Genomic DNA, 18,154 nt, shown 5'->3' with positions numbered 1-18,154 from the left:
TACGTTCTGTTCGAGAATATTTTGAATCTTAGAGAGACGTCATCATATAGGGTGAATTCACCATGCATCGACAAGATCTAGCGATATCGCTACCCACCGAATATTACCAAAATGGAGCTTAACATGTAGTATGTGGTTGAAATATAAATTCTTGACACAATCGTGTGTTACTTATTGAGAAAATATCACTAAAAACGATTTTTCCGAAATAAGTCAAAATTCACCATGGTTCGGACAATATTCACCATGCATCGGACATACGGTATTTTGAACCGAAAAAATATCATGCATTGATCTCGGTGCTTTAAAATTAGAAATGTCGAAACAATTTTATCTTTCATTTAAAAATTAACCTTATAGTTATATTTAAATGACTATTTCGATCCACAAACGTGAAGAGATTTTAGGTGCATCACATCGCCTTAGAAAGGCGTTACAATGCTAGTAATATGCCATCTCGCGCCTTTTTCTCGTGGGTTGTCATCATCCACTTTCAAAAAAATAAATTGAGTCCACTTCTACTAGTCATATATCGATAACTTGTATTTTCACTGAAAATTTAAAGTTTTTATTTTCTATTTCGGCAAAAAATAGCTGCCATTTGGGTTTTATATGAAAATGGAAGTGATTACCCATGCATCAGAAAGTGTCCGATGCATGGTTAATTTGTGTCCGATGTACGGTGAAATAAACATACTTTAGTAAAAAACAACTCTAAAAAATATTCTACAAACATTGAAGTAAAATTTTTTTAAAAAAATTCTTTACAATTATCAACCTTCGAAAAATTTTACATAGGTCCGACTCGTTCCGTTGAAGTCTATTTAAAAGAACGACAACTCTAAAAATTACAAAATCGTAGAATTCTGGTTACTCCCCTTTGATGATGCAAAATATGACGTAATTTCAAGGCCATTCTTATGGTATTTTTATCACAGCATGAAACTAAAAATCGGCATCATTAAAAAGTTTAAATCTTCACCTTTAAGACAGAAACTAGTAAAAACACGGAGACACTCAGGTTCAATGAAAGTTTATTGCTTAAAGTTGTCCGAAGCATGGTATGTGTCCGATGCATGGTTAACTCACCCTAACGGTGAAGAGCTCCAAATTTAGACCTTTACCCGGAACTCAGGGCATGGAGCAGTGAGGGTTCTTTATCGTGCAAACGCCTACCGTGACACGGGGACTCGGTTTTTAAGTTTCTCCCGATTGACCAACAACTTTCACTTCAATTAAAGAACCGAACACCTGGCGAAGGATCAATTGCTACCTTTTTTTTAATCGAATAGAGCATGATTCGAACACACGACCTTCCGATCATGGAGCTACCGTGACGGCCATTTCAGAAGAAAAGTATAAAAATATACAAATACTGTACACCAACTTTTATTCGCGTGCGAGAAATATTCGTGAGTTTCCCGACCTTCCGTAACTCGCGAATAATAATCACCGCTAACTATTTATTTTACTTTGTAGAGAATATTTTCTCACTTCCGAAAATTGATTGTCGCGGATTGATTTCAAACTGACAAATCGCGAATAAAAGATGACGCGAATAATAGTTGGTTTACAGCAAGGGAACAACAAAGTTGAGCATTCCCTTGCAAAGAGCATATCTATAAAATAAAAAGCAGCATTCGACGTCGATCCTGATGCAAAACACATCACTTCCGTTTCGCACAGGACATTAACCCAAAACAAGCACACATACACAGGATTGCATTACTGAGTATATCCCCTCCAATTCCCAATTCCGTTGCCAGGGGTTAATTAAATGATATCGGAGGAAATTCTCAATTATTTTAAAGGATGAGCATTTTCGTTCTATACATGAAACAAAAAATACAAACATTTAAGAAACATTAATCAACCACATTTTGGTAATATTTTCTGTAAGATGTTCAATTCAGAATATTATCCTAAGATATATTTTATGGGGCACAATGACCAAAATTATGAGGTGCTATGGGCAAAATTGGAAAGGTAGAAATTAATTTTCCTCTCTGAGGTAATTGAAAAAAAAACCTTGAAAGCATTGAAGGATTATTTATAAATCATTTTTGGGGATATAAAACTGTTAATAAATTAAATGAGGCTCTTTGACCAATGCTTGGGGACTGATTCCAAACAAACCTACAAACCTTACCTGAGCCTTCTACAAAGGCCAAATTGACCAAAATCATGGTACGTTCTGACCAAATAAGGGGGGGGGTGCGATTTGTCCATTGCTCTATTTAGATCGTTTCGAAAAAAATGTATAAAAATATATTGAGGCGCATTGATCAAAATTAGGGGGCCTGGTGACCAATATTGGGGGGTAAGGGGGTGGGGGCGGTCTGTCGGGTGTACTCTGTTAAAGTGCGATATATATATATACTGAGAAATTGAAAGAATTAATTATCGCTTATTAATTACGACAGTCAGTAAATCGTAAATTTTCCCATTCTCTCAAAATAGCGTAACTATATATGATAAAAAGAAACAAAAGAAAGATAAAATAGAAGGAGAATTTTAATAAATGATTTTGAAACTATTATGAATTTGGAAATGTTTTAAGACTTTTATCGGATAAAAGAAATAATAAACAAAAGCGTAAGCGATAAACATTGTGTGGGTTGTTTCAGAATTGATAATGCGAATTACCTATAAAGTTTACACAATATGGAGAGAATGGTCTTGTTTTTTACAGTATAATCAGGAATTGGATCTAGTTCACGTTCATTCTGGTGAAGTCAATTAGTTTGTTAATACCATGAGGGCGGAATGACTTCAGTCATTGCATCCAGAACTTCCCCTTGCTTTTTCTCTGAGCGTCTGTCCATGTTGGACAACATGGTGAATAATCTCTGCTGTCATATCCACCCTACGACACTACCGTCGATTGTTTTATTAGGTAAATCTGAGTATTTTCCATTTAGCATAAATGGGAACAAATCCTCTGTAATTAATTCCTAGCATTTGTTCTAGGCCCGCCATATTAAATTTTTATGTTGACGTCACACACCAAAATCTCTATAGCCTCTTGGATGATGGTGGATTTGGTGACCTTCCACCAGTTGTTGGTGACCTAACCTATTGGTTACTCTGGTTACAAACTCTGAACGCAACTATTCTTCTGTGCTTCCAGAGATATGGCATGCTGTTATATATTACATGTTAAAAGCTTTGTGACAAATAGTAAACAAACAAAGATGGTACTAACATACTTCAGTTTCTTTTGAGGAGCACACGAGAGTTTCACATACACACTACATTTTCTATATTAACGTATAGCCAGGAAACAACCTCGATTGTAACTCAATTCAGGGGAAAATCTGCCAACGGCTAGAAAATATACATGTTTGTGGGAGATACTTTAGCAGGAATGATACTTAATTAATAAAAAAAAATAGTTCTGTGAAAACTTAGTGCATACCTACTTTGTATCTTGGCTTTTATTCTTGCAAAAAGGAGCAATTAAGTATTACAAAGTAATTCATTAATCATGAATATTAAAAAAATACTAAAATTGCATAATATCTTTTCTTTACTCCGTTGTTTTGTGGCAATTATTTCCAAAATTTGCACTTAATTAAGAAAGCACAATTTAACACACTGCACACTTATGAGTTTTATTTGTTGGGTAGTTTTAATCAGTTTGATATGCAAGGATTACTAGTTCTTTCTTCATCTTGAATTTTTATTCATACATGCAGTATGCTTCACAAAGTGTACTTACGTTCTTATAACGAATGCCTTATAATTAAGTGATATAAAGCTAATTTTACACTAAAACAGGTGTTTACATTATACAGTGTGTTTCATAATATCTGTGAGATTGTCCCCCCATTCACACTTTTATAGATATGTTTAATTTCAAAATATGAGATTTGACAGGCATTTGTAACAAGGACAGTTGCTATGAAACCCCAGTATATATTTGTTTATCTATTCAGGTGATGCTGTATATGGTCTATTCTAGTTTGTGTAGCTTTCCGCATTTCTGAAGAATTTTGCTCTCGAAGTGACTCTTGAAAAGAGTCTAATGCCCCATGCAAGTCTCCAACAATTTGCTTGCATATTCCAAGTATCTGCCGTGATATGACTCTGGCTTGTAATGGTATATATCTAACTTCGTCTGAAAGGAGCAGAATGTAAAGGTCTGTCAGTGACTGTAGATACAGAGATCTGTTACCAAGTCGGTAGTTCGATGACACGGACATCATTTCTTCTATTACAAACACGGGAAAATATAAGCTAGAAGAACGAAGAGAAACTAACACTTGTTCTAATGTGAATTTTTCTAAGTAGTTTATCTCACAATAAAACTTGATATCCACTGCCCAGGTAATCTTTATTCTTCTAAATAACGAACAATATTCTGGCTCAGAAGTCCATTCAAACAATACACTTGCTTTTAGGTCCCCTAAATTTCACTGCTTAACATCCCCAGAGTTTAAATTTAAATATCGTGTTCGTTTTGACAAATGTGTATGGTTTGTATAATACTGTAATCAGTAAGGATACAGTAAGTCATTTACTCTAGGATCGAAGAACAACAAAACGGCGTAAACATTGAGAAGACATCTGGTAAATTCATTTTAAATGTGCTAAAATATAAATACAGGTACTTAACTTGATTAAACGGTCCAAAAAGCACAATAGGCGAATTAGTATATTGTTTGGGTAGAAATAATTCACAACTTGATGATTTTTTTTATCTATATAACATTTTTGTGTAAGTCAGAAATAAAAGTGTCTAATGAAAAAAAAAAAAACTTTAATTTGATAACAATTAACGTTTGCATATTATATCCGAATTAATTTTTTTTTTATTATTAAAACGCACCAATGGGACGGGACTGTTGATTCATTCGAATGTACAATAGATTCAATTCAATTTATTTCTCCTCATTTACGCTTTGAATTGACAAGATTAATTTCATCACAATTTCGTCAACTCAGGTTTTCCCTGTTTTTAATTTTATACATGTGTATGTGTTAACCACCCTGTTTTTCAAATATCAGATTAAATGTATCAATCTCGTGTATGATTTTCTAGCAGTGATAAATAAAAGGTTTGTTGAAAAATGTAAAAAAAAAATTCTTTTTAAAAAAAATAATGATAATGTTGGAAAGTTTTTTATTACTTAAAATATATATTAACAAACATCTCTCGTCTTTAATATGTCATTTCTTTATCATATATCACCTTCTTCAATAAAAAAAAAAAAACGGGGTAAAATTGTTAACTTGGCAATACAGATCCTATTAAATTTGTTTTGTTTTCCTGAGCATTCAAAGATCCGTAAAGAAAAAAAGAAAGAAAAAAAAAAAAAAATTAAGACTATGCTGTGTTACTGACTCGATGGGTAAGTAAACTGTTTTTGATATATATAATAATAAAAATTAACAAGCAATCATTAACTCTCCGGAGTGTGATTTGTATTTTGAATGTATTTTCGTTACTTATGTTTGAAGATGTTCATACCCCTATTTATGAAACGGTTTCGATCTTCATATGTATTGTCGCTGCATTGTCGCTGTATGGTCGCTGCATTGTCGCTGTATTGTCGCTGAATTGTTGCTGTATTGTCGCTGCATTGTCGTTGTATTGTCGCTTCATTATCGCAGTGTTGTCGCTGCGCTGTCGCTGTATTGTCGTTATAATTAAGAATAAGGACACAAACACAAAACCAAATCACAGTACGGTTTTTAAGGCAGTTGCTTTAAACTATTTGAGGAGCTAGAACCATCATTATTAGAATTGAGAGGAACACTTTAAAATCCAAATTTATGTTGGATAACTTAATTAAAAATTATCTTAATTACAATTTTTTACTGAATACATAACGTTTCAATTTACCAACCTGATTTTATGTTCTATCAAATTTATTTGTCATTGCAGTTGAAAATACTCAGCCTTGAATAGAAAAAAAGGTTTCATTTTGACAGATTTGCATCATTTGTTCAATGCTTCATTCGGTAAGATAACATTGAAAATAAACTGTCTATTCTTTTTTCAAAGAAGCACTGTGTTATCTTTAAGAGGACATCTGGTAAATGTGCTTAAATACAAGTACACATACTTTGAAAAATGTAATTAGACAGACATTGAATAGACCCACTAGAAGAGTTAGAAATTTTGATGTTGTGGGTGAAAATGTATCTTTAGATATTCTTCAATCATATCATTTGAACGATTTTAAAAAAAAATTATACGGTATTCTCTTACATCGTAAATAAAATTGTCTTGTGTTGACTTAAAAGCAATATCAAAAAATGCAGTAATCCTTTAACTAAATTGAAAGAAATATAATTGAAGGTGGAATATGATTTAAAGAAAAGAACAACATTCCACTTGCAGGAATAGTGTTTTTCACTTACAAAACAGATGATTTAAATCAAAATGTAATCTAAAACTCTTAAATAATACGTGTTACTGTTTGATCTCATTTAAAAATTAAATTATCTTTAATTTTCTTTAAAAAAGTAAATATATCCTTGAAGAGTTTAAGCCTGACTGTATGAACAATTAAAACATTTAAATGTAATCGCTGTTATTTTGTTTGATTGTTTTTTTTTATTCATCCAGTATTTTCAGGAAGATTCATCATTGGTATAAAAGACCATTATTTATATCCAACAAGCCAAATGTTTTGTCTTATCTGTCCAATATTTAACTTTTTTTTATTTATAAAAAAAAACATTTTGAGCGAATTGAAATATAAGAAAAAAAACACTAACAGTCACTTGGAAATAATGAAATAAATTGTATGTAAATAATAGAAATCGAACGGTGCCTAATGAATATATTAAGTAATTTGCTCAAAATGTTTTAAATATTGCTTTTTTAGAACTAAATCGGTCCGTGATCAGAAGGTCGTGTGTTCGAATCACAGCCGTGACAGACCTAAGTCGAAAAAAATAGGTAGCTACTGTTCCTTCGCCAAGCGCTCGGCATTTTGAAGTTAAAGTTGCGGGTCTTTAGGATGAGTCCTTAAAAACCGAGGCCCATGTCACGGCAGGCGTTAGGGTTAGACTTCGTGTCACAGTAGGCGTTGGCACGATAAAGAACCCTCACTGTTCAATGACCCTGAGTGCCGAGTAAAGGTATAAATTTGAAGCCCTTCACCTGCATGTGGTGAGGTCTCTTTATGAGTGAAACATTCTCGAATGGGACGTAAAACAATATACATACAATCAATCAATCAATCTTGGAACTGAAATCGCAAATTTGTTTTGAATATTTACGAAGGAAATAAATTTCTCACGAATAAAAAGTGATTTACAGTATTTTATTGAATAACTTATTGATAAATAATATATTAGTCAGTTTACCTATGCCTATAAGGTACCGAATAAGTGGAATTTTTAGCGAGACGCAAATTTAGTGAATTATCATAAAATATTGGAATATATTTTAGCGAGAAGTAATTTTAGCGATTTTATAATGTCAAGATAGCTAGTTATAACAACTAATACGTATATATTGTTAGCGATATTCAATTTTAGCGCTCTCAAAACCCTCACTAAAAATGCCAAAATTAAATCAACTTGCTAAAAATTCTGCTCATACGGTATGTGAAAAGAAAAAAAAGAACCTCATACTTTATTCAAACGTTCTTCTAATCGTTAGGTTAACGCCTACGCTACCCCGTCTTCTCATAATTAATGAGTGTGTTAGTGTGATGAAAATAAATGAGATTGTTAATTACATCTATACGGTTTTGTTCAGAAATATACACGCCGCTAAATAATAGAAACGTCATTAAGTGTTGCAAATACAACGTCTAAAGCCATCGACTGCTTCCAATAAAGTAATTTTCCCCTTAATCCATTGTATGTTTAATTGTTTACTGAAAAAAAATATCGATAGATAAATTAATTAATAAAATAAATGAATCAAATGTGTAAAGATGACATTATTGACATAATTATATTATAGACAAGGTAATGTTTAACACCAGAGTTGGACCAGTGCAAAGAAAAAAATACATGTAGTTAACCTTGAAAATTGGTCCCAGATATCCTCATATTTGTATAAAAGTTGAAAAGTGAAATTAATTCCAAACTTATAACATAACTTTTCGATACATAATTAACATCAGCTTTCCAGAGGAGGGGGGTAAATGAATACCACTTGTACAGACTCCATTCAGTTGAACAAATATGTTTGTATTTTTCTTTTCACAACTCAGAGAAAGGATGCGATCGCTTATGCGCTGCAATTGATATTTTTGTGTTCTCTTAATTGATACTATTTTTATTTTTCAATGAAATGTGGCTCCCATATTTGGCTTTGACAAACATGTGCATAATTTTTGTGCATTTTCTTAATCATTGGAAAGATACAACTTAACCGTTTAAAAATTTACAGGTCACAAATTAAAACATCAAACTTTTATAGCATTAAATTACAGGTATGGTGTGTTATACCTTAAGACAGATGACTTGTATTTTATCTTTTTTCTGTCTTCGAACGCTCTTCTTTTTCATCTAAAATACTAACGTTCTTGAATTTAAAATAATGTTTAATTTATGTAATAAGCAAGTGATTAAAAAGAATGAACACTGAAAAATTGTAAATCAATCAGATCAATGGAATTTTTCTATTATGCATTCCTTTTGTTTATTAGCACCCCCACCACGCCCTACGAGATCCCCCTCCTACGATATATGTTTTTTTTAAAAGTTTGGGCAATTGTTGATTTTTTTCCCCCATTTTTGGCTCGTCAAAGAATTTTTGAGTCCGACATCTGTCAGAGTTGATGTGGACCCCAATCCCCGGAAAAAAGAATTATTGATCCGCCCTTGGTATACTAACACTAAAGAAGATTATTAAACATATCTCCAGCACTTAGCATATATATATATATCTTATTCTTCATTTAATTCTTTTTCTCAGGACCCCTGACATTGTGAGGATAGAATAGGCTTTGAACACGTTTTTAAGCTCATTTCATACATGTATTATCTAAAAATTAAAAACATTATGTTAAAATTGATATCAAGAATAGGTTAGCTCATGACTTTTTCATTTTATCATTTATCTTAATATTTTTGGATTTCATATTAACTTCCCTGGACAGTACTTATCGGTAAATGTCAGCACTTGTTTAAGTTTTTCAGCAGGGACAGTAAACGGGCCAGTAATTGTCTAAGTTTTGCAGTAAAGATAGCACATTGTCAGTAATTGTCTTAGTTTATCAGTAAAAAATGGGAATGTCAGTACGTTTCTGACTTAGTAGTGTTTGCCATGAACTGCAATACCTGGGCATCAGTGTTTCACAAACACGTCTTGTTCAATATCCAAACTGGACAAAAAACATTCACAACTAGATGCTGTCATAATGCAGTAATACCCGCACTAATAGGTTTGCCTCTAAATGCAGGCACGTAGCATCCGAGGGGGGGGGGGCAAAGGGGACCTGCCCCCCCCACTGTTTTCGAAACATAACTGGTGGTTGCCCCCCCCCCCCACACACTTTTTGTTGCATAATAGTCAAATAAAGGTAATGTAGTAGCGTGTATATAAAATTGGGGTACTGAAAGAAGTTGGAACCCCCTCCCCACCCCCACCCCCCACCCCCAACGAAATAGGATTTGTGAATTTTTAAAAAAACATTTGGCTCGTCAAATTTTTTCAGGTAAGTTGAAATTTTTTTCTCTGGCTAACCCCCCCCCCCCCCCCCTCCACTTTCAAAAACGTTGCTACGTCCCTGAAATGTGCTCTGACTGCTCTCCTTCAAATTCTGGTAACCAGGGAAGAAGCACACATTTAAATCAAGCATAAAATGCTCAGGTGAACATGCAGCCCATATGGGCCTCTTATGTAAATCAGGTGCGGATCCAGGAATTTTTTCCAGGGGGATCCAACCCAGAAATTTCTTGACAAGCAAAAACAAAAAAAACAAAACAAAACAAAACAAAACAAAACAAAAAAAAACAAAAAAAAAACCCACTTAAACTCCTTTCCCAAATTTGAAAACCTATTTCATGGTGGTGGGGGGGGGGGGGGGAGGGAGGGAAAGAGGGGGCTTTGGCCGCTCACTTTTTAAGCTTCATATACATGTATATAACTTTTCATACCAACTTAACAGGGGTCCGTGTTTTCTAAGGGGGGGGGGGGTTCCAAGGTCTCTTTTAGTTGTTTTCATATATAGATTTCGTATATAGGTTCCCGACCCCCCTCCCCCTCTAGATCCGCGCATGTAAATATTTCATTACCAGTCTGATATTACCTAATAATGTAAATTCTGGAAAAAAAGAGAGAATTTTTGAAAGATTTGTGTAAAAAAAAAAAAGGGGGGGGGGTAATTTTCTACCCATACTTGGAACTTGTTGAATACATTGTCAAAACAACAAATATTATTATTTTGGTGCATAGCTTTTTTGATGAACTTAAAAAAAATTAGCTGCCAAAATGACAACTTGTGCAAATTTTTATCAGTATTTGGGTAGGACTCGGAGAACCCCTTTCCAAATCTTGACCCAATCAACTTTGTCAAAAATCACCCCCCCCCCCCCTCCCACGATTCACTCGTTTTCCTGTCATATTTAGAATAGATAACACAAACTTATGAAGAAAAAAATTGTAAGTAATTATAATATAAATTTTACAAATGTACACCTTTTTGGAAAATTTCTAGACTCGTGAGTGGAATTACGTCACACCGCGAGCACTAATTTTACCGTTATCATTATTGTTTTGCAATTGGTGTATGTACATCATTTTTACCACTGGGATTATTAATATATAGTGTGTGTTTTAAATGGATTTATTATTCCATCAAGTTAACAGTACCTATAACAGGCGGTAAGTACATTATGAATATATTATTTTAAACGTTTAGTATAGAACGGGGTTTGTTTTTTGTTTCACGTCCTTCTCGAGAATTTTTCACTCATATGGAAACGCAGCCGGTGGAGGGCTGCAAATTTTAACGTAGTGTCGACACTTAGGGCCATTGAGCAGTGAGGGATCTTTTTTCGTGCCAACAACTACTGAAACACGAGACATCGGTTTATACAGTCTCATCCGAAGAACTGATCTCCACATCCGGCAGTGGATTTGAACCCGCGACTTAAGGATCAAACCCTTACTCCACGACTCTAGAGCAGACGTTCTAACCACTGCGCCACACGAGCGACTAGAACGGGGTAAAATAATCAGAAATGAAAATGGTTAGTAGCCTATAGTTGGAAAAGGGGTCAAAGATCATTGGAATGCCACAATTGTACAAATTATACAATGAGGCAAATCCCTGGGGTCATTCCACTCGATCTTTGGAACCGGAAACAATAAAATAGCTTTCATTAAAGCAAAAGCCCATAAGTCATCTTTGTATTATAGCACACTAAATAGGATATATGGGGTCAAGACCCCCAGAGGTCATTCCCAACCCCTAAAACTACAAATGATCATATACATTATCTTGAAAATGGTTGAAAACTCTCCCCTTAACCATATATAATATTGTCTCTCGAGTCATTATACATTAAGGACCCTCTCTACACTGCACCCTATTTTCAGGGTACTTTTGTGTAATTAGACTGACCTACCATTTGACATACAAGTAGAATAAATTGTAATCTGAACTAAATCACATAGTTTGAAATAAATCCAAGTATTCTAAACATTATATTAGACCAAGATAGAGTATTTGAAAACTTTATTTGCATTTGTTTTATCCATTTGAGTAAGTGAAGGCATTTTTTCTTTTCTATTACTTTATTGTCTTTGAAGATTTTTCCTGAATAAAAATGGCACGCTCCCTATATTAAAAATGAGTTAGTTAATTTCAAAATTGAATCGATTCAATAACAGTGATGAATTTGAAGAATAATTTCAATAAAAGAGATCCGCATAATTTCACTGGAAAATGACTTAGACACCCATAACATGCCATCAAAAAGAGCTTCCATATATTGTCCTAGTTTTAAAGTAAGCCGTCGATTGTAAAAGTCAGCGCTTCTCACAAAAGTCATCTTTAATTCTATTTCGTGGGCAAATAATTTCAATATTGGTGAGAGTTTTGCAAGTTATGAAGATTTTACATGAAGTATATTGGTTAGATGAGATATCAAAGTAAATTTGTTATAATTGAGATTTAATTTTTCACTTAAATGTTTTGTCGCACTATAATCATTCTGCACGCCTTGTTCATCCATCTTCCTTAAAAAGGTTACTCGAAGAAAAAAAAATCATTAGAAAAAGTCTTCCAAACAGGAACCCATTAATGTTTCTGCTCTGTCAGAAAAAAATACGCATGTTCTGTTCGTAATGAAATACAACCTGGGCGTCTGAAACTCAGTTAAGACATCTTTCTTGCAGGAATGACATGAAATTAAAATCAAGGTAGCAATAAATTAAAGAAGATGGTAATTCTTAGCCGCAGTATTGATCAAATTCAAAGTCGTATATCAAAATACACGATATGCAAAGGTCGGAAGCGACGAATTAATCAATATCCAAGAAAATAATTTGATAGGTGAAAGAATTTATTCAACAAAAATACAAATAAAGTAACAATGCACTAAATACAACCATTATGCGGTGGTACATTCGAAGATGATTGATTGACTATATGTTGTTTTACGTCCTATTCGAGATTTTTTCACTCATATAGAGACGTCACCATTTACCGGTGAAGGGCTTCAAATTTTGACCTTTACTCGGCACTCAGGGCCATTGAGCAGTGAGGGATCTTTATTGTGCCAACGCCTGCCGTGACACGGGGCCTCGGTTTTTAAGTTCTCATCCGAAGGACCCGCAACTTTCACTTCAAAGTACCGAGCGCATGGCAAAGGAACAGTTGCCACCTATTTTTGATCGACTTGGGTCTGTCGCGGCCGAGATTCAAACTCACGACCTTTCGATCGCGGAGCGAGCGCTACATTCGAAGAAAGCAACAGCAATTTTTAGCTTCTTTACATCGGATATGCCGTAATAATTACTCCATTTGCCGCGTGATGGAGTCAAAGACTTTTTTCAGCGTCAATCCTTGAAAAAACACATATTTATTTTGGCATTTCACAAATGAAAAACGAATTGTCCACTATTTTTACCATTATATGCAATAGTTAAATAAAATGTTAAATTCTATTGACCTAGCTTTACCCATTCATATAAGGTGACTATCTGATTCCTTTGTTTGAACAAATGTCGATTCCTCGTCACAAAACAAAAGACACAGGTATTCAGGCGTAATTTAATGTTAAAAAAACACACCTTAATTTGTTGGCAATTTTAAGTTTAAATATATAAGAAGTGCAATGATACAAAGTCCTGGTTATCTTTAAGTTCATCTCATGTTATCCTTCAAGCTCTGTTGTTCCTTTGCCAAATATTGTAAAAGTGACTTCCTAATAGTGTTCATGTAATTACCACGATAATTAAAATTGTATTTTTATCATGGTCATGATGTTAATACAAATTCTTTATTAAAATACATCGATGCAATAAATTTTATACGTTTTTTTTTCTTTCATCATCACAGAAACAAGAAGCTTCCTGTACTCCCAGCAAGGTTTCAAATTTTCCCACTACCCAGTGGAAATCTCAAGGTGGCCTCCTTACTAACTTGCATCCCACTTTGTCCGGGTATTCAAACGAGAATTGTTCTGTTTTTATTTTTAGGGGTGATATGACTATTAATTAAAGTTTTAAAATTGGTAGTTATAGATCAAAGTCCTGTGCTCTTGGTTGATGATGTAAGACTAATTTATGCTATAATTGTATTTCGATGGAGCTTAGTCAGGGCCCCATCCCTGGCAGCTGCCATAAAGATTCGTGTAGGGAATTCAAATGTTATAGTATAGGTCTGGGAAATAAAATTAAAAAAAAAAAAAAAAAAAAAGTATGAATCATCTTTCAGGTTTGACCACCATTTGTATAAAAATATTACTAGTAATCTATGTATACATGGACATAGCTCTCATTAAAAAGGGAGAGTTATATGTACTTGAATATGTATCAATAATTTCAAATGTACATGTACTTATTAGTTCCTTAAGTGTCTGTACTGTACCTATACATTATTTACTTTTATATATAATTCCCTCTAAGATATTCACGTTTCTGTATATGTCTGTATATATGGATTACAGTGTCCCGCCATGATCCGACCCAGAGAAGATGTGATCTGTGATCATAACTTATGGTGTATGGATCTTTTATTCCTTGTTCTTCTGTCAGTAGCACTGACAGGAACTGACCATCTTTGTCTATGATTTGTACGGTCCTGCTGTAAGATTCACAAACTAGGATGTGGGCCAGAGCATCTGTACAAATTCCATATGGTCTAAATTTTGACCCTTGTGAATTTCCTTTGAAGGAGAAGCGATGTGTTCCAATAGAGTCTGTCACCACTATAACACCTAAGCCAGAGTCATTTTTATTCAAATCAGAAACAATCACATCTCCATTGAGGTTTTCTGTGATATATCTGGGATTATCGTACAGTTCCTGACCTGGGTTGTGTCGGAGTTTTTGTCCTTTACTGTTGTATCGTCCTACCTTGGCTTTATTTGTATCCGAACTCATCATCCCAATAAGGAAATCTCCATTTAAGGGAGAGCAGTAGAGACAGAATGGTTTCCAAGGTTCTGCTATCATCCTTAATGTAGACTTAGTTTTATTGTTCAACGAGAGTTTGTTGATTTTGTAATACGTATCTATGTATACAAGATTGCCTTCTCTAGTCACTGTGTGTACACCATCCTTGATTATGTCGATATATTTAATGTCAAGATAATGTAAACTTTCACCCGTTGTGTCTGTCAAGTTTAAATCGTTCCAACTGCTGACCCAGGCAGTGTCTGGTGTCACACAGGAAATATGACCAATAAAATTAGACATAAACCATTTACTCTTCACCTTGAAAGATTTCTGTAACACTGGTGGAGACACCACTTTATATATCTGTTCATTTCTTACTTCTCTTTTTCTGGTCTCTGTAACTTGGATTCGTCCCAGGCAATTGAAAACATTAGCTTTGTTGATTTCCTCACTCAGAGAGTGAACTGTGACTATTGATGTACTGGGAGTGTCATTTATATTGAAAACATTGGTTTCCTTAAAGAATAAAAGAAACTGTATCGCTCTGTTTGCTAACTGTTCAGTCATGCATACACGTTTTTGTATGGATCTTATGCGTCTTCTTTGCTGTTTCTGTTTAGAGTTGAAGTAACATTTTAGTTTTACCCTGGTGTCCTCTGTAACATCTTCCAATACTATATCTATCTGATCCTTCAGTCTTTCAGCTTTGATTATCATATTTTTCTGGAGTTTGGAGATTTCTGTTTGACAAGATCTGAAATCAGAATTGATTCCTGACTGGATACCACGATTATGCAGCATGATCTCACTTTTTACAAGAACAGTTCTTTGCTGGTGTTGTTTTTGCTGAATTTTATACACCAATTTTATATCCTGAGGTATATGACTTACGTGCTCTACACAGTTAGAACAAATAGGAAGCTTACACAAAAGGCACCACATTTCACAGGCCATGTTTGGGTGTTTCTCACAAGTCTCTAGTAACATAAAGTCTCCATATTTTAAGCGATCAATCACTACATTGTGGAGTTTTGTGTCAAAGTCTATTACATGTTCCTCCTTACAGGGTACACATAAATCTTGTTTACATGTCCTGCAGTAGTATTCTGCACTGCTCCTACACTGTGAACATTCTGGTGGTTTCAGCTGTGTTGGGGATGATTTATTCATAATGCTATAGAAATATTAAGTGTATCAGCCTCTTTTGGTTGTTCAATTTTCTTCCTTGGCTTTTTAATATTGTGGAACAAACTACAAATAAACAAGAGACTAAATTTCACAAAATTAATAATCTAAAATAACTTACTTTTTTTGTAAATGTATACGTAATGAAACCAAAACTTTGGCCGAAAATTATCAAGATAGCACTTGTGTGAAATTGTGAATATATATTTAGATTTTATATGAATTTACTAAGTACTTACAAGTGCATTTAATAATTTTTATTGGGCTTTAAGAATTCATTATATGCCTGCAAATCTTTCATCTAGATATCTATATCTCTTAGCTGCTACGCTATTTCCATTCACAGTTCAATCACTACATTTAAAATGATATCATTCCTATTGTATTTATACATGTACTGTACTTTTTCAAATTTATAATTAAAATTATATTTCCTCTTTCATTTGATGCTAAATAGTTTTCTAGGACATATTAGTCACATTTATACAATAATCTTTAAACGATATGCATTAAACACCTTAAAAGATATCAAAACAATCGCCTTATCAAACTAGATATATGCCTACTTGTACAGGTCTGGTACAATCACTAGATTTAGCTACGTAGCTTTATTTACCTACCTGAAGTAGCTTTATTTAGCTGCTAAATCAAACTTATTTCTTAAAGAAGAATTTTTCCCAGAAAGTGCAGAAAATTGCACTTTGATGTAGTGATAATTTTCAACTTTGAACTCATCTGAAAACAATTCATGAAAAAATCACTGTTGGAGATGTGTCTTTTTTTGCGCAATTGCAATCAAAGTTCTAAAAGTTTTGGGGCTATATACAACAGTTAATTTGTGACCTAACAGTTACTTCTTGAGTGTAATAACAAAGAAAACCAGTTTTGGTTAACATGAGCACAATGTGAAGTTATCATACTTATCCACGCCTCATCGTGCACAAGGTGTGTACAGTTACTCAAACAATGGGAATACATATTTTCCTTAAAAGTGATCAAACGCAGCAATGTTAAAACTATCTCTGCTTTAGATTGCTTTTTAAATGATACCTAGAATAAATATTAGTACACATTTTCTTGCGACTTTTTGTCTTTTTAAAATAAAAAGCAAAATTGTTAAAAGTTGCCTTGAAATAGCTAAATAAAGCTACCTGAGGTAGGTAAATAAAGCTACGGTAGGTAATTTTAGCTACGTAGCTAAATGTACTGATTGTACTGGACCTGTTGTACCTGAATAATAAACTTCTTCAGTTCATTTGTATGTGTGTAGCCACAACTCTCACCGACCATAATGGATACAAGTAAACAACCAATCAATCAAAATAATGAAGTAATCAAAGAAGTAAAATGTTTTAAAATAAATAACTTTACATAAACAGCAGCTGGCAGACTAAAACATAACATTGTTGGTGGATCCGAAATTACGGAAATATCATTGTTTACATTGTTATTTTTGGGAATGACGAACCCGATCGGGATTGTATTTCCAACGTCAATCGTCAGAGGCTCTTTTATTTAAACTCTTAAATCTTCTAAAAACCATGGCCTCCAGGGCAATTCTTTACACCAAAGAATATAGGAAAAAATTTTCCACTCAGACTTTTGACTTACGAGACTGAACTCAGTTAAAAGACAACATTCTGTTGGCGACAATCGCTTTCTTTTATTGATCCAGTTTATAAATCTCTTCTTAGAAGATGTCTTTCAGATTTAAGCTTCTCAGGAACGGATTTGTTTGGGGCATTTTGTTGACAAAAATTATACTAAGAGGGATTGATCGAGAAGTAAAAAACTCAGAAATGCATATTTCCAATATAAATAATTAAAAAAAAAAAATAAATGGCAATGAAATATTATTATTCATCAAAAACAACAACAACAACAACAACAACAACAAAACAAACAAAATAAAATAAAACAAAAAAACCAAACAAACAAACAAACAACAACAACAAAACCAAAACAAAACAAAAACAAAAACTAAAGGTGATTTTTAAGAAGATTCGTTTTTTTTTTTTAGATTTCAAATCATTCTAATTTACGATTCATTAGAATTAAAACATATCATTATATATATCCGAAACTTTTTGAGCGAAACGTCAACACATATCTACGACGGTTAGTGCAAACTCTGCACCAAAGATATACCGCGGCCTTTATTCTCCGTTGTATATGTATGAAAATAAGATTTTCCCGCCGTATCAGAAGATCGATTGAATGATTGTATGTTGTTTTACGTTCTGTTCGAGAATATTTTGAATCTTAGAGAGACGTCATCATATAGGGTGAATTCACCATGCATCGACAAGATCTAGCGATATCGCTACCCACCGAATATTACCAAAATGGAGCTTAACATGTAGTATGTGGTTGAAATATAAATTCTTGACACAATCGTGTGTTACTTATTGAGAAAATATCACT

General features: G+C 33.7%; 1 protein-coding gene across 1 annotated transcript; it reads right to left on the bottom strand.

Annotated features, from left to right (window-relative positions):
* Positions 1–13,725: 13,725 nt before the first annotated feature.
* LOC133174752 (uncharacterized) lies at positions 13,726–17,033 on the bottom strand. The gene is made up of 2 exons (XM_061309840.1): positions 16,961–17,033; positions 13,726–15,796 (listed from the first exon to the last, which is right to left on the bottom strand). The coding sequence occupies exon 2, from the start codon at positions 15,713–15,715 to the stop codon at positions 14,033–14,035; it is 1,683 nt and encodes a 560-aa protein (XP_061165824.1). The 5' UTR covers positions 15,716–15,796; positions 16,961–17,033; the 3' UTR covers positions 13,726–14,032.
* Between the last annotated feature and the right edge of the window lie 1,121 nt (positions 17,034–18,154).

Source organism: Saccostrea echinata, unplaced genomic scaffold, assembly GCF_033153115.1.
Source record: "Saccostrea echinata isolate AGI-Se365-2 ecotype Australia unplaced genomic scaffold, CSIRO_AGI_Sech_v1 ptg000059l, whole genome shotgun sequence".
In the NCBI taxonomy this organism is placed as follows: Eukaryota; Metazoa; Mollusca; class Bivalvia; order Ostreida; family Ostreidae; genus Saccostrea; species Saccostrea echinata.
This window is presented reverse-complemented; position numbering and strand designations above follow the sequence as displayed.